Source organism: Trematomus bernacchii, unplaced genomic scaffold (assembly GCF_902827165.1).
Source record: "Trematomus bernacchii unplaced genomic scaffold, fTreBer1.1, whole genome shotgun sequence".
Taxonomy (NCBI): domain Eukaryota; kingdom Metazoa; phylum Chordata; class Actinopteri; order Perciformes; family Nototheniidae; genus Trematomus; species Trematomus bernacchii.
This window is the reverse complement of record NW_022987564.1, coordinates 681,994-704,531: the sequence shown is the minus strand read 5'-3', so window position 1 is coordinate 704,531 and position 22,538 is coordinate 681,994. Positions and strand designations below refer to the sequence as shown.

Here is a 22,538-nt window from a genome sequence, read left to right as displayed (position 1 = left end):
ATTGATCACATTGTATACGTTTTAATGTTCAGTGCATGCTTCACTCCTCATCCCACACACTATATATAAAGTGGTGTAACAATGGCCTCCTGCAAACAGCTGTGACCTTGCAGCTCCGCCTCTAACAGCAGATCACTCGTGTTCCTCTCAGATACATCGAGAATAATAGGGAGCTCCACAAATACACCTCCATCTGGTTTAAAGACCTACTTGTTCTCCCGTGCTTTTGCAGACCACGTATAAGTCGTATCAGTCTGTGTTTCTAAATTGGGGTTTTCTATTTTTTAATTGTGTTGTGTTTTAAAATGTGTTTACATCGTGTATGAGGGTTTCCAGTCTGTGGCTACAACTATGGTTTTATTGTCTCGCTATTTTATATATGTATTGATGTATAGCACTTTGGTCAACTCTGTTGTTTTTAAATGTGCTATATGAATAAAGTTGGATTGAATTGGATCGATCTTCACAGGAGGCTTCAGAGGTCATAGGACAAAAAGGGAGGGAAGCCTTACCCGGCCCACCTCCACCAGCTTGGTGATCATGACAATACTGAAGCAGTTCTCCTGCCAAACCATCCGCCAGAAGTCGTAGATCATCTCCTGCTTTGGGCCTGCAGAGGAGGAGGAGGAGGAGGAGGAAGAGGAGGAGAGATGAGCCATAAGTCAGAGAAAATAGCAGCAATAACCATGAATGTAGAGGCAGTGTAATCCATGCCAGAGTAACAATGTGTCACCGGTGAACTATCGCCCGCTCTGTGTTCCCCCAACACTCTACGCACAAATGTCATTTCAATACACCCACAAATCCTCCGCCGTTGTGCAAACAAGCGGCCGTATCGCCTCGCTCCGACACAAATCACTTCCTCCTGCACAATATGACACTTTCATTGATTTCATTACAGCGTGCCGTTGATAATATCACATCCTCCTCCTTCATCCTCTGACTAACACAGGCATAGAGAACAAGATGTCTATTCATTTACACCACGCACTCTGTTTAGTGGGAACATTATCCTGTGTGTAGGCCACCTGGATGACTGTTTTAAAGGAAGGTTATAATCCCTGGTAGTAGCTAGTTGTAGTCGTTTTTTTTTTTTTATCTTGATGCATTTAGTCATTTATTTCAGGTTTTATATACAAAAAAAACACCGTATTAACTCTAAAACATACGTTAATTTATGACCTATTACTATTTTGGATATGGGGCAATTATATATGTAAAAACAATCAAAATATGAATGGAATAACATTGAATATATGGTATACTTGTTGATTATAAAAAGGTACATTTTACAGGAATACATTTACAGTAATAAGAGACTAAATGTAGAATATATTGAAATTATTAGCATTAAAATAAGTACTAAAAATTGTATAAAATAGTTTTAGGAAAATGTAAATAAAACAAAGGTTTTCTTGTAATTTAATTTACTTTTAATATTATTAAATCTATTTATAATTTTTTATTAACAATTATCATTTATTTACCCCTATTTTATATTTATTATTATCATTACTAGTTTTTTTCATATTTTTTAAATGTATTACTTATTATTATTATTATTCATTCATTTATTTATTTTATTTTCATCATAATCTTTTTATTTTATTCATTATTGTTTATTTATTATGTTGAAATATTTGTAAAACTCTTACGACAAAACGAAAAATAATAATAATTTCCTCACTAATTTTAAATATCGTGTCAAATCTCAAAGTCAAACATGCTTCCTTTGAAGGACGCCTACGAAACATTCAACGAGACCAAATCATTGAGAGTATATTGCATATTCTCTTTTTCCAAATCTGTGCACAGGAAATGCATTGTGGTTGTTTTTGAAGTGTGTAAGAAAACACAAGCATCCTTGAAACCCTCTGAATAAAGGAATACAATTTGAAACATCCTCGACATTGGAGAAGTCTTTTTCGTACCAGGCACGGTTCATAGGGTTTGAAACAATAACTAAGAAAGTAGCAGCAGAGAGTGATCAAAGTGATGTGATAGCAGAAGGGGTAATGCCTGGGATGAAAAGACTTTACACATGGTTGCATGAAGGTCTCCCCGGAAAAGCAAACATGAGAAACAAACTTATTTTCACTTCCTTTTCTTCAACACTTGTCAAGAAGATTAATCAGAAAGTGTGCACTTGACTAGACGCTGCAGGGCAAAACCTGTAAAGGCAGCGAGATGCAAAGGAGAAGGAGGAAAAACACTTGTTAAAAATCCGAACATGTGCAGAGATGTTTCTCTTAAATAACAGATACGGTGTTTTACTGAAGCTGACCCGAGGTGAGCATACATTATACTTTGTACCTTTAATAAGAGCACGTAGGCAGATACTTCAACCTCCTCTGCATAGTTACGCACAACTCCCTCCCCTGTTGGTTTCTATAGAAAAAGTACTCAGATCCTTTACTTTAAGACATCTCCTGCTGATGTTCAGGTGTATATCAGTATGTAGTGTCTCTACTTTAAAGAGTCCTCTCCTGCTGATGTTCAGGTGTATATCAGTATGTAGTGTCTCTACTTTAAAGAGTCCTCTCCTGCTGATGCTCAGGTGTATATCAGTATGTAGTGTCTCTACTTTAAAGAGTCCTCTCCGGCTGATGTTCAGGTGTATATCAGTATGTCGTGTCTCTACTTTAAAGAGTCCTCTCCTGCTGATGTTCAGGTGTATATCAGTATGTAGTGTCTCTACTTTAAAGAGTCCTCTCCTGCTGATGTTCAGGTGTATATCAGTATGTAGTGTCTCTACTTTAAAGAGTCCTCTCCTGCTGATGTTCAGGTGTATATCAGTATGTAGTGTCTCTACTTTAAAGAGTCCTCTCCTGCTGATGTTCAGGTGTATATCAGTATGTAGTGTCTCTACTTTAAAGAGTCCTCTCCTGCTGATGTTCAGGTGTATATCAGTATGTAGATGTCTCTACTGGACATGTCTCCATGCTTTAATGTTCAAAAAGCTCTTTATTTTTCTCATACTGCCTGTGCTGCAACACCTCTTTTCACCCTCTGTCTGAAACCAGAGCCCAGTCTGCTCTGATTGGTTAGCTGGCCGTCTCTGTTGTGATTGGTCAACCGCTTAGAGATGTCCCGCCCCTTAGCCTATGACGTACAATGTGTTGGAGCGCTAGCCAATAGAAGGGCAAGTGTTACACAGTGATGTCACAAAAAATTACAATTGATCACATTTCTCATATTACATATCCCACATATTTTTTATATTTTTTACAATTTGCAGTATTTTTGACCACTGTTAATTATGTTGTCTTATCTATTTTACATGTTTATGTTTACTTATTGTTTTATTTTCTTGCACTATTTGTATTGTTTTATGTCTCATATACTGTATATTTATGTTGCATTGTTGGAGGAGACTTCATATTTTCATTAGCTAATGTGGATATGACATTAAGAAGCTGTGGGGTAGAAGTATAATGTGGCATAAAAGAGAAATACTCAAGTACAAATATGTCAGAATACTACTTAAGTAAATACTTTTCACCACTGTGTCGTTTTCTGATATAAGATGTTCATTTTTCAGCAGTACGGCAGAGAGACGGATGCTTTCTGATCCGGGTGAATCTGTATGCACAGCACAACGCGCCGCCGCTCCAGACTTTCAGAGTGCGTCTGGCATTTCCTCCTCACCCACCTCTTCACCCACCTCCTCACCCACCTCCTCCCTCCTCTACCTCGTCTCTGGACATAATAGAGAGTTAGCCCGGAGCACCTGCTGCCTGCCGCTCACACGCAGCCGCCTTAAGACCCGTCTGAGATACAACAAATCAGCCGCAACCTGCCGTGACAGGCGGCCACCCCGAGCGCCGGAGAACGCAGAGAATACAGAGTGAGAGCAGAGTGACAGCTTTAATGATGCACTGTATGAACTGTACGTGTGTGTGTGTGTGTGTGTGTGTGTGTGTGTGTGTGCGTGTGTGCGTGTGTGCGTGTGTGTGTGCGTGCGTGCGTGTGTGTAGGAGTCAGTGGAGGTGCAGACATATGTTGAAGTAATGAATTGGATTAACTTTGGCCTCTGTGACCCAGTCTATGTTTTAAATGTGTGCCATGAAAGCACTTAGGTTAACGTAAATGTCCTTAAATGATTATCTTTGGATTCCTTACAAAGTGGGTGAAATCACCTTAAAGGATTCTTTGGATGCTATAAAGGACAATCCCTTAAGCTACTTAAGTTTTCCCCTATGTGCCACTAGAAAATCCTTTTTCCTCAGGTTTTATAAAGGTCCAGAGCAGTCTCTTAGAAGTGAAACACAACCCACAGGAAGTGCGTCGGGCGGTAAAGGAATTGTTCTTAGTGGCGAAACTGTGTACTACATCTTCTTCGTCAGTGACGAAGTGTCATTGGGCCCAGAAGGACTTTTTCCTATTGACTTAAATTGGCAAAGAGACGTCTGTAAATCAGCAGAAAACACAAATGATGTGTAGCTATAATTAGAGATGGTTTAGACAGCAATGAGAGTCAATATATTTTATTTCCCTGTCACGTGGGTCTTTCCACTCCTAAGGGAGAAGTGAACATGAACACAGAATATAACTGATTGTTTTTGCCCCAAAGTGGAAATAGTTCATATTGGAACTGTTTTTCTACAAGCCACATATTTTCTAAACATTCCCACATTAAAATTGCACTTTCAGACAAAATAAATCTGCACCCATTTGTCTGATTAGTCTATGTCAGCAAAAAAACGTTGCGAGATATGCGCCAGTGCAACACTTAACACCCTAGCTCATAGCTGACATAATGCTATAAAGGTTTGTTAGCTATATTAATCTCTATTAGGATATTAATGTGTTAGACAGCACCCACTTATGAGACAGGAAGTGTGAACCATTCATACTATTGTCATCGTTACTGATACAGCATCCACCTGCTGTCAATGTTCAGTGCTTATCATTGACTTACTGAAAATCAAATACTTTTAGGCTTTTTAAGGTAGTAATCTAAGTAAGGGGAACTAGTAGATATGTCAAATGAATGTAGTTGCTTTCCCCAAGCAGTCTTCAACATTATTAATCAAATAAACTTCAACATGTTGTTATATTCTTTAACTTTAGTTGGGAGTATTTGGCAAATGTCACAAAGTACCCTTTCCACCTCCTGCCTGCTTTCTTGTGTGCAAAATGTGAAAGAGAGACAGAGACAGAGACAGATTTTGGGAGGTTACTTTTGTGAAGCGGCAGAACTGAGACCAAAGTGAAAAGACGGAGAGAAATCAGAGGGGGATTACGGAGTGAAAAAACATATTCAGTGAATAAATAGGATCAGAGCCGGCTGAGAATAAAGGGAATGTGTGTGTGTGTGTGTGTGTGTGTGTGTGTGTGTGTGTGTGTGTGTGTGTGTGTGTGTGTGTGTGTGTGTGTGTGTGTGTGTGTGTGTAGTGAATCTAACTGACATCAGAACACATGCAGATGGCGGGGAGGACCCTCTCACTCACAGTGTTACAGTGCAGAGTGACTGACAGATACAGTGCCTTGTTTTACGGGGTAAATCCAGATGTGAGCGTGAGGCAACACAGGCTCCGTGTTGTTAAATAATTCAGCAAAGTCATTTAAATGTGTGTCAGCTTGGAAAACAACACATTAACAGTCACACACACAGCACTGCCGGTGCTCACCTTGAGTCGCGATGAAGTGATTTGATCGCTGGTAGCCCTGCGTGACAGAGAGAAAAAGAGAGTTAATGATCACATGTGATGAAGTGAGATTCAGGAGCTTTTATTTCAGCCCTAGAATCCATTCTCATTCTACATTTTCAGCACAACGTCATCTCTTATTCATCTCAGAGTGTCTGCTAAATTTCTGCTCTGAATATATTTCAGGGGCCGTGAAACTAATCTGCACCAGGCCACCACTCTGCTTAAACTCAGGGGCGGAACTTTAGTAAAAAACTACTTTATCTAGGTAAAGGTGTATGGAATTTTCCCTTAAGTATGTATATGTTCTGCTACTTCTACCCTGCTACAATTCAAATGCAAATATTCTCAGTGGTGTAAAGTAACTAAGAACATTTACTCAAGTACTGAACTTAAGTACAACTTTGAGGTACTTGTACTTTACTTAAAGTGGACCTATCATGCTATATTAGAATAATATAGTGTAGGACCATACCTATATAAGGCATATTTATACTTTTTGTTTTTTCAAAATACCAAACAGATCATACATTTTAGCCATGCCTCATTTTGCTCAATTTGACATTTTTTAGATCTGTTTTAGCAAGGGTTGATTCTGTGAGCAACAGCACCATCTACAGGCCTGGCATTATGTACTACAACGTCTCCAGCGCTTTCGAACAGCAATGCCGTGGCTGTCTCCTCCTGATTGGTGGAGTTGGCCCAATAGCCGTAGCGCCACCGTCCTGACGTCAGGACAGTGTTCAAATCTGGATCAGTTTTTATCAGATCCGTTGCAGCCCCTTTTTTAGAGATTTGGGTATGGAGGAAAATAGAGAGGGTTGTGTTTTCTGACACTTGGTGAGTTCCCTGGAACACCGGGGACACATATTCATGTATAAAAGACGTACAAAAGTGCATTTTGCATGATAGGTCCCCTTTAAGTATTTCCATTTGATGCTACTTGGTACTTCTGCTCCCTTACGATTCAGAGGTCAATCGTGTACTTTTCCTCCACTACATGTATTTAATCCCTTTAGTTACTTTCCAGATGTGGATGAATGATGTGAAATATAATCAAGTGTTAAATCAGACTTCAGTCCCACCTGGAGTAAATTCACAAGCTACCCTGCAGTATACAAAGTCATTCAAACTAGCTGCTCCTTTACCAGCTTTGAGAACACTTTCATGATCAATCATTATAAAACATATCATATATATTATTCTGAAATGGACCAATCTGCACAATGACTACTTATACTTTTGGCCCTTTAAGAACATTTTGATGCTCATACTTGTGCTTTTAACTAGCATTTTTAAAGGAGGACAGTATTTCTACACTGTGGTATTACTACTTTGACACAAGTAAAAATATCTGAGTACGCATTCTTTGCATTGCCTTTGCTTCAGGTTTTGTTTAACGCTCACAGGTAGAATTATAATGCAGACAGAAAATGGCATTAATTCAGTTTTTCTCTGCCTGTCCGTGAGCCAGGTCATTACATGCAGGGTGAGGGAGCTGCTTTTTTTTGTACAAAGGCGGCCTCGTGTGAGGTGCTTTGCATTCAGCGAGGGCTGCTGATCAAAGGTAGATTGACAAGTGAGGGATCTTCAGCTCGGGGAGTAATTCTACCTCGGTGACACTGACTGATCAGGCTGTCTGCTCGGCGCGGCTTTAGTGCAGTTATGATACAGTGTGCACGTGCTGAAAGGCTATTAGTGGCGACCTGTCCAACCACTGGAGTGTGTGTTGAATGCAAAGCAGCAAGAAAGATCCACAGAATTAAGATTATAGGAAGTACTCAGATGATTCACTACTTTAAGGGCTTATCTATAGTTGTTTATATTTCATGTAAATATTGCTTTGTCAATGTGACAATCGTTTTTTCCAAAAAGTTTCATTCTTTTGTTGTTTTTCTTACAATGCATCTTCTTTAACTGTGTTTATGTATGCACCATACAGGCACATTCCTCGTATGTGTTAACCTACTTGGCAATAAACCTGTTTCTGATTCTGATTAAGTAAAATAGTAATACTACAGCGTAAAAATACAAATGTACATGTAACAGTCCTGCATTCACAATTCTCCTTAAGTAAAACTACATAAGTATTAGCATCAAAATATACTTTTAGCACCAAAAGTAAAACTACTTGTCATGTAGAATGGCACAAATAAGCACCATATATGACTGTTATAATTATTCATGTTTTAATGTGTTCATAACTTCAATGTTGCACTTAAAAGTAAAGATGGGGTGAATTTGAATTACTTTATACACACAGTGGCTAGCTTAACCTATAAGAAAAGATATGAATGTGTAAGTAAATTCACATTCTGTATCATTACCTTCTGCAAAGTAACTGGTAACTAAATGTATAAAATAAATGTATTACAACATTTGCCTACCCAATGTAACCGGGTAAAAATCAAAAGTAGCATCATGTGAGAATACTCAAGTAAAGTAAAAAGACCTCCATTTGTTACTTAAGCTCAGTACTTGAGTAAATGTACTTAGTTACTTTACACCACTGCTCATCACCGACAGGTAAATTGATTCGTACTGCCTGGTAAACATTGGTACACGTACTGTACACAGACACCCCGACACACACACCGACACACACACCTACACACACACACACACCGACACACACGGATATACACATTATTCAGCCAGGCAGGCACACAAATTACATTCCATAACTGTCATGCCACAAAGGGGAGTTGAGATGGATGGCCCTCGATATGAAACAGTGCAGCGACCCTCATTCCCATGAGCCTCCGTTGCTGAGTATCCCCGGTTTTGACCAGTTTCCTGTCTGTCACCTTGGCAACCACATTTTCCAACAGCAGGCAAGTTGAAAACAATTTAAAACCATCAAGCAACGTGAATTCACAATGGAGGGGAAAGAGAGAAAGAAAATACATGCAGAGTCATTTGAGACGTGGAAAGCGTATCAATGATATACAAAATAAAAAGACAGACAGAAAAATTACTTTCAATTTGTTTTGCTTTGACAAATTTGTCTCAGTCCAACTACAAGCTGACCTTTGTGTTTGAAAGTAATTGAAAATCAGTGTTTGTATTTATCCTGCATCTCAGAATCATTTGTAGGAAATCTTTAAACATTAATATAAATCCTCTCTAAAGAGCTCTGGAAGACATTAAATAGAGAACTGATCAATCCTCAATCATATGAATTTCTTTGATTGTGATTCTCCTCGTAAAACTGTGAGATCAACAAATCCAAACCACTTACAGTCTGCATGTGAGCACCAGCTGTAAAAAAAATGTATAATCTCTTGTGGGTGGACAACAAGCCTCTCAACACCAGTTGGTGTTTTTTTTTGCACAATGATAGATAATGTGTGTTTTGAAAAACTACCCACCCCTGTATTTAAGATGCCAAGGGACTAAAATGATCAATGCTTAATTTCCTTGTTGCCAAAAACTTCTGTGGAGTTATTTGAGTGGGTGGAGCAGCACAAGTTGCCACAGCATGTTTTTATGCACCCACTATCTTTGATGAGGCATTTTGTTATTTTATATCAAGACTAACTTTCCATATGCTCACATCTGTCAGAACATCTGTACATGTATTGCGTTATTTTCACATGCTAGCTTTCATGAAGGTGATGGTTTGGTGAATTTGAAACTGAAAATGGTGCCATCAATTGCAAACCATTTTTCAGTGCTAACCTTTGACAGAACAGAAAGCCACAGCTGTGTATTATCTCTGTGGCAACATCTAATTTCATATAACTCTGCATCGCTGGAGTTTGAAATGTTACAAAATAAGTAATGGTTTGGATTCATTTGTTAGAGATGATTAAATAGTGCTAAAAAATGTGTTACTTAGATTGTGTGCTTGCTCACTGACATTTAAAAAGATGTATTATTTGCTAAACGACAGATAACCGTCTTTTTAATATCCTCAATGACTAACAAGCTATTTAACGTGCTAACTGACAGTTAACAAGCTATCTAACTTGCTACGTGGCAGTAAACAAACTTTATAACTTTAAAAATGCAAGGTAACAATCTTTTAATTTGCTAATTGAAAGTTAACAATTGTTATGAATAGCTAACTACCTTGCTAACTGACGACAAACAATCTAAAAAATCTGCTAGCTTTCTAACTGACGGGTAACAAGCTATTTGCTAATTGGAAATTATACCTTGCTAAGAACCATACAGTAGATATTTTTGCTAGCTGCCAGTTTACAAGCTATCTAACTTGCTTATTAGAGAGTTATTGTTGTTGTAACTTGCTAAGCACCAAATAATATGTTATCTGTTTGGCTAACTGGAAGTCAACAGTCATTAAAACCTGCTAACAGACGGTTGACAATCCATCGTACTTGCTAACTGGAAATGTACTGTCGTCATACGTCATAACTTGCTCAGAGATGGAAAGCAATCTTTATAACTTGCTAACAAACAGTTACCAACCTATCTAGCTATTATAGTGGCAGTCAACCATGTGTATAACCTGCTAACTGACAGCTAAATTGCTAACAGGCGGTCAATAATTTTTCCAACATGCTCACTGGAAGTTAACTGTCTTTTTTACTAGCGTTACTAGCAGTTTAGCTAGCTCTGCCGGGTTTTGAAGGATTTTAGGTCTAGCTAGCATGTTATGGGTTAGGCTACTTAGTCAGCCACAAAAAACTTGCCAAGAGGCCCTTTAGTTAGTCACAAAGTCACCATATATGACAACACAGTCTCACGGCATTTCGTGTTATAGTTACGAAATTAATCTATTGATTCGTGTTCACCAACACGATTTCGCAATTTTTTTCGTGTCACACAGAACGATTTTAGAAGCAATGTAAATAATAACAAATTAGAAGGAAAAAAATACAGATTTCAGTATTCTGACACAGAACAATTTTAGAAGCAATGTATTTCTATTGGTAGTATGTTTCGTGCCTGCACCAAATAATAACAAATTAGAAGGAAAAAAAGATGATAAAAAAAAAAAATACAGATACATTCTGAGGCTCTGAGCCATTTCTTTTCCTCGAGGACGGCAAAAAAACTCCGACATTATACAATTTAAAATAAAAGGGATAGGGTTAGGCTTAGGGTAAGATATTGAGTAAGAACATGTTTTTATGAACCACACAGCTTCCAGTCTTCCAAGACCCGACTGGACAAAAAGACGTGGTGCAGGCACAAAACATACTACCAATAGAAAAACATTGCTTTTAAAATCGTTCTGTGTGACACGAAAAAAAATGCAAAAATCGTGTTGGTGAACACAAATCAATAGATTAAATTAATTTTGTGACTATAACACGAAATGCCGTGAGACTGGGTTGTATATGAAGAAAATCACCTATTTCATCAGGACAAGTAAAGTCCTTTTACTGTGACACCTTATGGTGTGACTAGACGATCCTGTTCTCTGAGATGATTGATGAATTTCTATATCTTCACTTAGTTCACTGTCATTGAATAGGTTTCCAACAGACCTACTTGCTGTGATCTGAGTTGCTTGATGTAACCCCTGGCATGTTATCAAGCCTTTTATCTGACTATGGATGAAAGAGGACACTGCTGCCTTTGGTCTGGAAAGGATTTAACTCAGGGGAAAAGTGATGGCGGACAGGCTGAGCAGCTCAGAGCGGGAAAGGGAAGGAAGATCAGCTTTTGGAGGGAAGCCATGGAGGACAGCGTGAAAAAGCAGGGGGGATGGAAAAGAGAAGAGAAGCAAGGTACTTACTTCCCTGTTTATCCGAATCTACGAATTGCCAAAAGGTTGAACACAGGGGGCGGAAAACAGAGAGACAGAGAAAGAAGAAAGTAGGGGAGGAAACAAGAGCTAGTTATTGTGATTAAATATGAGGAAAAGAGGGTAATGATATAGTTAGAGAGCAGCTTGCCTTGAGGACCTGTGGAGAGAATAATGTTCAAAAGACTAAAATTCCCATGTTTCTACGCAAAAGGCCCATTTAGTCGTTCTTGTGTATTTTTTTCCCACTGAGCCTATGACTTTTACCATCCTACATCTACATAAATAGCTTGAATTAAAGAGGCCTAAAGAGAAAATAGTCTTTGATCTGAAGCCAGTCATGACACGGTTGTCCTTGGTGTTAATTGAAACTTTAGAAAGTTCTTTAATGAAAGAGTTCATGGTAAGGACAATGCCTTCGGGAAAAACAGAATGTCATTCAAACTATTTTTTTGTTAATTGCTCAAGGTTAATACTTTTTCTTCAAAAGTTGGTGCTCTGCAGCAGTTGGCGAAAATGATATATTAGATTACCTTAATGTTAACGTCACATGCCAAAAATCAATGCCAGTGCAGGAAAAAGTGTGCCAATTATAAGAGGATGTGAAAGTTGGGATGTGTGTGTAGCGCGTCAAACTTTCATGCACAAGAGTTCAATTCAATTAGTCATTCCTTTACTGTGTCCATACTTGACATATTCAAATACTTAATGCTACAAAATAAAAACCCTTTCATTAGACACAATATATACATACATAACATAATTTTTGGTATCCCATTATTGTGCAATATTGACATTTCTGGAACCAAAACAAGGTGGTTAGTTTGTCTGTTTTTGAGCAAGGAAACTGAAAGATACCAGCCCACTTTTCATGAAATGTGCTGAAAGGGTCTAGCATGAGCAAATTAAGCTACCATAACAATTTGGTACGCATCCGAATTACAGGGCGGAGACTCGCATTATTTTTCACTTATGTAAACGGTCTTGGCGAAGGATTGCGCTTTCTGAGTGCCCTTCTAGTTTGGCAACAAGGTTGATTAGACCGTTAGCTGACTTGGTTTTTGGCTGTCATTTCTACCAGCAATTATAACATGTAGATGTACTCTGGAGATTTATGAGATCTGGGAACACGTCTATGTTGACAGAAATTCAGAGAAGTTGTTATCAAAACAACAATTTGAACAGATTAATAAAATCCATTTAACTGGGGGTAAAACCAGAAATCTCTAAACTGTGATGGAAGTTTTTTCGGCCAACTTCTTCCTCCCTGCTTGTGTTCCCTGTTATCATCACCAATGACCGCCAATTTACGTAGTTTTTGGTAAATTCTTAATAAGTGATAACCCTTTTGAGATGCACCTTCTCGTTTTCAATGGTGTGGTGAGGTGTCAAAGGACAAAACATTTAGCAAAACGATTAATTTAGACGATGCAAATATAATCAATATCCCATGAAACATAGAAAATCAGGATATTATATTCCAACTAGAGCCTTATAATGATTGCTCAATACAAAATAATTATTTGTGTTAGTGATAGAATTAAGTAATATATAGTGAAAGTAGTTCAAAGTTGCATGAGCTAAGTTATATAAAACAGGAAATCTCCAAGTGTACTTTAGGGTGACATGGTCACATTTACGGTGTTATCTTGCCCTCCCTAGATGCCACACAGACACACAAAAGACACAGAGAGTTTAATAAGTTTAAGCCAAAGTGGAAGTTGTCTGCCATTTGAAGAAATTATGCTTTCGGATGTATCTGCTCAGCGATTACTTCCAATTCTCATTTATCTTTTTCCAAATCAATTACTGCTGATTCCAACACGAGTGTGACAGGCGTCCCATCCTGAGCACCAGAGCAAGAAGCAGAAACTCTACCTGACAGTGAACGCACCATCTCTTAACAGTCTGGTGAGCATGGTGTCGCTTTGTTACACCTGGAACATGTCAAGAGGTGACACAGAAATGTCACTTCTAACTTCACTAAAACTTAGACAACATATTACTTTTCTTGGATTGGTCAAAGTTTTGAAATAAGTGCAAACTAACAGAAGGCACACACACTATATTCACACATTTAGGGAGGAGATTCTTCAAGAAATCAATGATATAATTGGTCAGACAGTAAAATGGCATTCTAGGTATAGATGCTAGAAATATTCCTCAAAATCTTGAAAATCCTTATTTTCTTGGGTGGGAGAAGCATTTTATTGAAGAGTTCATGACGCTACGAGCTCTTAGCTTGTATTTATTTAGTTTTATAAAGTTAAGAGTTATTTTAGTACTAATTTAGGATCTGATTTCTTAAAACAATATCAGCATGGCTCTTTTGTCTTGAATGGGGAGTAGAGGTTTTATTTTAAATGAAATCTGTTCGACATTCCCGTTTGTCAAACCGTTCTTCATTTGTCAAATCTGTCATGTTCCGTAAACCCGTCATTGTTTAAAGAAAAAACTAAATAAAATCTACTCCTACCCATGCCAACAAAGACATGTTGTTAACCTGCATGTGGATACTAGGGAGAGAAAGGGCTAGAACTTTCCTGTTTAACCTTAAAAAAAAGAAACCCATTTATTCCAACCTTGGCAGCCTTCAATGAATCATTAGAATAATTTTCGCTTCAGAGTTGGGAGCCAGGGGTCTTGGCATGACATGCTGTAGACGAGTCTCTTAATGACACAAAGGTCCTTGGAGCTTTCGTCCTAATGGAGCCCTCACTGAACAATAAAGGGAATAAAGTGGCACAGTAGGCTTTAACGTTGAACCAATACCACCCACACTGGCTAGAACTACCAATCGGGCTCCTTCGGCCCACTTCATATTCCCTTAAGGAGGTTAAACAGCATGCAAGGACAGCTGAGTTTTTCCACCATCGCGCTGAAGTGACCTCTTAATTACCTGGCATGCAGGAAACAAGTATTTCAAATACGTTTTTTGGGGCCATGTAATGCAAAATCTGTCGAGATATGATCTGGCTCTACTGCAGGGACTCAAGAGGCTGCTTGATAACTCACTTGAGCCGAACTGTACGTGAGATCAAAATATCTGAAGGTAGATGAAAGGATCAGCCGGGTTATAGTGAGTCCAATTGAGGTGCAATGTCTCTTTCAAATAATTCGGATGAGTCATGAGGCGAGCTGCTCTGAGCTTATGGGATCTCTACGATGAAATCTCGCCTGTATGGACTCACACACGTGGATATATGTTGCTATTTGTCACTGAATGACAAAGAGATCCCAGTACATCAGACAGTGTGTGGACATGTCCTCTGGTCAAGCACCACAATAGAGAATGATCTTAAGGCAGAGCTGTCAGCAGAGTGAAGAGAAGAGGGAGAAGGAGGCGATGGAGGAGGTCAAACAACGACTGAAGGTGACTTACGTCGATGTAGTTGGCGTTGACATAGTCGGAGCTCGGGTCTGCAAGCAGAGAGTGAAGCTTGACTCGATGGCGATCGTCTAAAATACACAAAAAAGATTCTGATAATGAAATTACAAGACATACTCCATTAGTGAATATATCGGCTTTTTTTTTTATATAAAAGCAGACCTCAGGTTATCCTTCACATCAAATTGAAATGAAATGAAGGTTGAACTAAAGGGTAATTCTTTAAAAGAAAAGTCTACCTTTGTTTTTATCAAGATAAGTGACACTGTCCTCAGCAAACTAATCGCTGAGATCGAGAAAGGCAACAACCTTGATAAAAACAAGTCAGACGGACAAGAAATATAAGCAGTTAGATGGTGATGGTGGCTTTGGCAGACTCATAGGACTGAAGTAGTGTTGTAAAATGGCAATAAAATGTACAGTGCATTTATGAAAAGGGCTTATAAATGTTAAGGTGAGCAGTGAAACAGATTCAAGTTAATGTTTCTTTAATGTAACCCCACTAGGTACTTACGGCTGAGCAGGCTATCATGCCTTCCTTTGGTCTTGTCCTTCTTTTTCGTGACGTCCCAGCCATCAAAAAAACTCTGCAAAGAAAAAAGGAATCCCAAAATAAGTTTGATGAAAAAGAATATTTTCACGATTGAGAGATGCAGGCATGAAGCATTTTTGTAGGCAGAACCATAAAAATTAGGATCACAAGGATTCCCATGACAAAAAATCAATGGGACTTTTCAATGGCAAACAAACGATACTTAAACGTTTTGTCCAGCAGGATAATCTCTACATATTAACACCACATGATTTCACGTCACCACTGCTAAGCTAAAGGTGGCTAATGTTGGGCTATAAAGGAACTACAGCACGGTCACATGACTTCACGTCACCACCGCTAAGCTAAAGGTGGCTAATGTTGGGCTATAAAGGAACTACAGCATGGTCACATGACTTCACGTCACCACCGCTAAGCTAAAGGTAGCTAATGTTGGGCTATAAAGGAACTACAGCGCGGTCACATGACTTCACTTCACCACCGCTAAGCTAAAGGAGGCTAATGTTAGGCTATAAAGGAACTACAGCACGGTCACATGACTTCACTTCACCACCGCTAAGCTAAAGGAGGCTAATGTTAGGCTATAAAGGAACTACAGCACGGTCACATGACTTCACTTCACCACCGCTAAGCTAAAGGAGGCTAATGTTAGGCTATAAAGGAACTACAGCGCGGTCACATGACTTCACTTCACCACCGCTAAGCTAAAGGTGGCTAATGTTGGGCTATAAAGGAACTACAGCATGGTCACATGACTTCACGTCACCACCGCTAAGCTAAAGGTAGCTAATGTTGGGCTATAAAGGAACTACAGCGCGGTCACATGACTTCACTTCACCACCGCTAAGCTAAAGGAGGCTAATGTTAGGCTATAAAGGAACTACAGCACGGTCACATGACTTCACTTCACCACCGCTAAGCTAAAGGAGGCTAATGTTAGGCTATAAAGGAACTACAGCACGGTCACATGACTTCACTTCACCACCGCTAAGCTAAAGATGGCTTTCAGGTTTCTAAACAAAAACATTTAGAAAAAACTTTGAGACGAGGGAACTGAAAGTGCTAAAATGCTGACTAAGGGTTTTATGTCTCATTCCTTCACTCTCTAAAGAGATGACTTTGTTGATGTGCTCCAACCCCTGAGGTTGTCTGAACAACTTCTCCATTATAGCATCTTGCCAAGTCATCAACAGACATCTGCCACATCAACAGCGAAGAGACGACTCGCTGCATGGAGAGCGCAGACATTCTTATTCTGAACACAGTGTGAGGCTCGCTGCTATAAGGAACCATCGCGCTATAACACCTCTGTTAAACTGCTAAATCTGAGACAGCTGTTTATGACATCTACTAAACCTGCTGCTGGTGCAAGGAGATGAGTCATTGAACGTAAATCAATGGTTTATGTGAGAAATACGGAAGACTAGAGAGAGAAATACGTTTTCCAATCTGATGTAAACCATTTTCTCTTTCCTGTGTTTATAACTTGAGAACTACTTAAAAAACGTTCTGCAAAGATTGTCGGTCAAATATTTTTTCTTTATATCTGATAAGGTTTTGGCATGGGAATTTCTTTGTGTTGTTGTGATACTTTTTTTGTCTGAAAGAGACCTGAATAGGACAATTACTATAACACATTCCTTTTTTTAGACAATTGTTCATGTATTCATGCACTTTGAACACAGCTACATGTATGTTGTGAGTTTGTAAGTTAATTAACATTACTGTAATGCAATTTGGCCCGAAATATAATTTATTCTGCGCAAAATACTGTACCTTGCCCTTAGAGCGTATGGAGCAATTGAAATCTACATGACAACTTTTCTTTTAATAAATAAGCTGCCTTTTTTTTCTTAAAATAAATTATGATCTAAGAAAATATATCCCAACTTATTTTCCCCACCTGCTTTATAGATTAAAAAAGGGCTTGAAATCTTGGAGACTTAGACGTAGAGAATGTTTAATTTCCCTCACTTGCCTCTTATGGTATCCATTAAAAAAATCCAATCAGACTTTATTTATACAACCCAATATATAAATTAGAAATCTGTCTACGCTCTGCACCGCATACAACACCCTCTGTCTTTAGACACTTGCAGCAGATACGTTTTTTAAAAAGTGTAATATAAGCGTGGTCAGGCATGGCTTGAGTTATTTAAAGTCACGTTCAGATCTTCCTGCTATATTGGAAAGCAAATTCAGGCTCACATTCTGCTGTCTTTCATCCACCGATATCCCCTCCCTGTGTAAAGAAGGACCAAAGTGGGACCACCTGAGACCCGACAGCTCTCTGATTGGAGGATTTCATCTGTCACTCGGCAGGTAATGTCTGATCTAATCCTGACTAACAAACCCACCTTTGTCCAGCCCCCACCACACAAACCATTCCACCTTCACGGAGCTTTACTTTATTTATTTATTCTCTATTAGATTCGAAATGCTCAACACTGAAAGCTTAAAAATGTGGTTGCAAATTTCAAAGTACAACTCAATAAGTATTCATGACTAAGATAAGATCATATAAGCCTCTATTGATCCCCAGAGTGTATCAGCAGCACAAAGACTGAAGAAATAATTACAGATAAATAGAGAAGTAAAAAAACAATAGCAAATAAAAGAAATGTACGTTTACAGGAGCATATCCAAGAACTAGACAAGAATCCATTGGTATTTCTTTTCTTTTTTTACGTGTCTTCGAGCCTTTTAAACCACGACACAACATTTTGAATTTTTCTGAAAAAACCCAAATTCAGATTTGTTTTTTAAATCTCAATTTTTACTTTATTTTTCTAATCACAACATTCAGACTTTTTCTGAGAATCGGAAAATTCATAATTTCTTCAGAAAATTCCGACTTTGTAAGAATTCTGACTTTTTTTGGAAAATCGCAAAATTTGGATTAACTCGGAAAATCGGAAATTCAGACTCTTCTCTGAAAATCTACTAATTATGACTTTTTTCTGAAAATCTCCTCATTCTTTCTTTGTAATGCCATCCAGAAGGAACCAATTATTGTCCATCATTTATACATTCTGTAAAAAATAATGATATGATTCTGACATATATCGCTTAAATAAGATTGTATGACAGAATATTAGGCATCAGTGTCATCTGATAACTGACACAATTTCGAACAATTGCCATAAAAAGATTAGTTTGAGGTCTTTAAGAAACACAAGTCAGTTTTTTATATTATGTTCCAATCTGCACATATTTAGCTAAGGCTAAAACATTAGCAAAATATTGACTAATGCAGCTTTAATGACCAAACAGATCTTCCCTAGACTGAATGAATGTTGGTCACACGACTTCACGTCACCACCGCTAAGCTAAAGGCGGCTAATGTTCTCTTTGAAAACGATAAGTCGTCTCCTAAGAGTTAGACGGTATAAAATATCTTTCAAACAATCAAACAGGTTATTGTCATGGGTTGGGCTTTACATAATAGCTCGAGCTCTCCATCATATCGTCATTCTGCAGTGTTTGAGGAGGGGGGGGGGGGGGGGGCGATGCAGATCCAGGTGAAAACAATATGACAGATTTACCCAGGAGGGCTGCATCCTTCATGGAGGATTACATGCTTTCTGTCGACATGTTTATTCACCAGCTCTGGTTCCAGATGTTGGTTTTCCAAGCACAACAAATACAGAATCACGACCCACACCAAGGTGCCCAATTCATTCACCCACCCACCCACAATGCATTGCAACATGTCTGATCAATGGCAGCAGCTCGACCCTGTGGGAAATAAGGGTTATGAAGTCTGACAGTGCAGTGCAGTGATCCCCCTTCATCTCCTTTATTTCTCCAGGCGATAGGTAGCCAGACCGAGGAGAGAAAGAGCGGCCCACATATTGATTTTGGTGAGAAGGGGGGGGGTCTGTTGGCCCCTCAGGGATTTTAATGAATGGAAAAAGTGCATCTGGCATCCTTCAGGTGGAAGTGCAAAAACAAGACTCATCACAAAAGGTTGATGTGTAGGACTTCATAATAAAGTTTAGTTGTTGCTGTAATGTAGATGGAGGTTGCTGATGAATATTTAAGTATTTGTTTGCAGTCACACAATGATGGGCTCTCTTCAATAAAACTGCAAATACAAGGGTGTAAATGATGCCATCTGTACTGTCGTTTTCACACCTTTTCTATACCAGCTGGAGACGAGGGTGGTCGAGGGGTTGGAGGAATTAAATCTAAATTCTGACTGTTTCCTTTCTGAAAATAAACATTTTTATTTTATTTTTAAAATCCAAATATTTTTCTGAAAATCCCAGAATTCTGGCTTTTCTTCTGAAAATCAGAAAATGTTGACTTTTTCAGAAAATCTCAACATTAAAAAAAAAATGTTTATCTCAAGATTATGACTATTTGCTGAAAATCAAAAAAATTCTGACTTTTTGCTGAAAATCAAAAATGCTGACTTTTCTGAAAATCACAACATTTTGACTTTTTTTTTTGGAATATCTCAACTTTCTGACTTTTTTCGAAAAAATCCCCCAAATCTTATTATTTTTCTGATAATCTCAACATTCTGACTTTTCTGAAAATTCTGACTTTTCTGAAAATGTAAGAATTCTAACTGTTTTTTGAAAATCTAAAAATTCAGACTTTTTTCAGAAAATCTCAACATTTAGATTATTTTTCTAAGAAATCACAAACATCTGACCTTTTTCCTAAACTCTCAGAATTCTGATAAAACTTCATAATTCAGATACCTATCCCTCCAAGCCTTGACTTTACTTGAATATCTTCCTGTCCTCCTCCTCCTGCTCACCTCGTACTCCTGCTTGAATCCGTACCCCTCGGCGGTCTTCATCTGGTTGATGTGCTGCAGGAGGTCAGCCACCCTCACAGCAGGGTGCAGCTGACCCGTGTGATACGGAGAGCTCTTCCTGCGACTGTGGCGCTGCGGAGAGCCGCCCAGCAAGCTGCTCGACTCGTTCACCGAGCTGCGCTGCTCGGCTGGAAACACACACACACACACTCAGATCAAAATCATGCACTCTGCGACACAATCTCCTTTTATAAGGAAATTTAAACTTTACGTGATCAGTCTAAAGGAAAATAAGTCTGTGTGCTCTGTATATATAAGATGTTATTTATTTATTATTTTTAAATCTGATCTTTTTGCTGCACTTTCTTACTTCAACTTTGTATTTTCTTATACTACTATTTTTTTTTTGTTTGAATATTTTAGTGATCTTTTCAGTTGTTATGTTTATTTACTTTATTTTATTTTATATATATATTTTTCCATCTTTCAATTAATTCTCTCTCTTCAGACACTTTTTATGTTTTATATACATATTTTATTGTATCTTATGTATTTTATGTATTACTTAACTTCTTATGTGTATATCTGTATTGTACTTCTGGATATATTATATATTTTACATAATTTTACAAATACCTTTATTCCGTCTTTTTTCTTCCTCAAAAATAACATTTCCTGATTCTGATTCAGAGCAGCTTTGGCATGCTTGAAACTAAACATGGCTGTAGGTCAGGAAGCAGGATTGTCCTCTCTCTTCCGACACTTTTCTCGAGAGCACCCATATGTTCTGCGCTGTCTTACTGCGAGTGTTGCACCCGTGGGCGTCCATGAAGGAGTTGGCCATCCTCTCGTCCTGCTGCAAGGTGCTCTGCTCCGTCATGCTGCAGTCCAGCGAGCTCAGCTTCCGACCCTTCTCCTGCCTGTAGGACATGGCCGCCTTGTTGATGGCCACCTTCTTCCTACTGTACAGAGACAGAGAGAGGTGGTTGGGAGAGACAGAGAGACGGGGGGGGAGGATAGGGAGTGATAATAGAGAATGAGAGGCAAAGAGATAAGGAAATAAAAGGAAAGGAGGGCGGGTGAGGAGATGAGAAATTGGACTGACGGGGGGGAAATATAAAGGGCTGCAAGATTGAAACTGCACAAAGGGGAAAGTGCGATTTGGTGATAGCAGCAGAGTGGAAGTGGTGTGGTGAAAGGAGGAGGAAGAGGAGGAGGAAGAGGCGTCTATACTGGAGGATGAGGTGAGATAACAAGGCTCATTTCCACTGTCCTACACTGCGTGTTGACTTTAATTAAATGTCAACAAATGTTACATAGCTGTATTAGGTTAGTAGAAAGCAATAACATTAAAGTCAAATACTAAATATTAGATTCAACTTAATGCATTTCATTAAAGTCAACATTTCAGTTTTTTCAGCGAATGAAGGGCAAGCAAAGGGGGGAAAGATGGCGTTAGGGTGCAAGATGGATAAAGGAGTAACTTACGGGTAGTAAGGGTAAGGATAGAAGTCCCTTCTGATTAGCATGAAGGAGGAGAGAGACAGAGAGAGCCAGGAGAAAAAAAAAAAGAGAGGTGACTATGGTTTATCATGACGGGCATCAGGAGGATCAATGAAGATGCTTAGTGCGTTGAAATGTTGTCAGCAAGCAATCATGAAGCGAAGCCTGGAGGGAAGAGCGGCCGCACAGCGAAAACCAGCCATGAACACGTGACTTTTTCTGAGGTTATTGGGAATTTGATGAATTTATTTGGCTGTTTTTAGGATGCTTTTGCGTTTCCATAACCGTAACCTGCAGTAAACGTTTTAAAAGCATCACAATAGAGCTCATATTCTGCTGATGTTCAGGTTCATATCAGTATTTAGTTTCTCTATGTGACATGTTTCCATGCTTTAAAGGTGGGGTAGGTAATTTTGGAGAAACCAGGTCGAGTGCGCTAGAATTTGAAAATACACAACCGGAAAAAATCGGCCACTTCCTAGAGCCCCTCCTCCAACACACACGAACGCGCACATGACCAATGAGGGCACGAGATAAGTTTGTGCACAGATGGAAGGCTGACAGGCAGGTAGGCCATCCAGTTATTTTAGCCGGGCCGGCTAAAATGATTGGTCGTGCTTTTTACAGTATTACGGCTTCCACAGATGACTTTTTTTTATGTATTTTTTGTCAAAGCACTTAAGATATTCATTGCTATCGGGATGTTAAGAGCATTCCATGGAATATAACAACAAGTGTTTCTGAAATAAATTACATACCCCACCTTTAATGTTCAAAAAGGTCTCTATTTTTCTCAAACTGCCTGGAAAGGGAAAACTCCAAAAAGCAGAATAGGGGCTCTTTAAATTGAAGAACAAACTAAAATCAGTAAATCATATATTATTTAATTTACTAAGGAATTTCACATTCTCAAAAAACGATACAAATTCACTCGCTTTTTAACTTGTGCGCGT

At 38.7% G+C, this 22,538-nt stretch overlaps 1 protein-coding gene across 1 annotated transcript in view; it reads right to left on the bottom strand.

The window, feature by feature from the left end:
• Positions 1 to 22,538, bottom strand: part of ptprua (protein tyrosine phosphatase receptor type Ua) — a 246,712-nt gene that overhangs the window by 23,919 nt on the left and 200,255 nt on the right. The window contains exons 15-22 of the mRNA XM_034125463.1: positions 21,571 to 21,600; positions 20,884 to 21,044; positions 20,083 to 20,270; positions 15,273 to 15,345; positions 14,753 to 14,829; positions 11,362 to 11,379; positions 5,634 to 5,670; positions 513 to 610 (exon numbers count right to left, since the gene is read on the bottom strand). Coding sequence (XP_033981354.1) covers positions 513 to 610; positions 5,634 to 5,670; positions 11,362 to 11,379; positions 14,753 to 14,829; positions 15,273 to 15,345; positions 20,083 to 20,270; positions 20,884 to 21,044; positions 21,571 to 21,600 — 682 coding nt within the window. The remainder of the gene's footprint in view (positions 1 to 512; positions 611 to 5,633; positions 5,671 to 11,361; positions 11,380 to 14,752; positions 14,830 to 15,272; positions 15,346 to 20,082; positions 20,271 to 20,883; positions 21,045 to 21,570; positions 21,601 to 22,538) is intronic.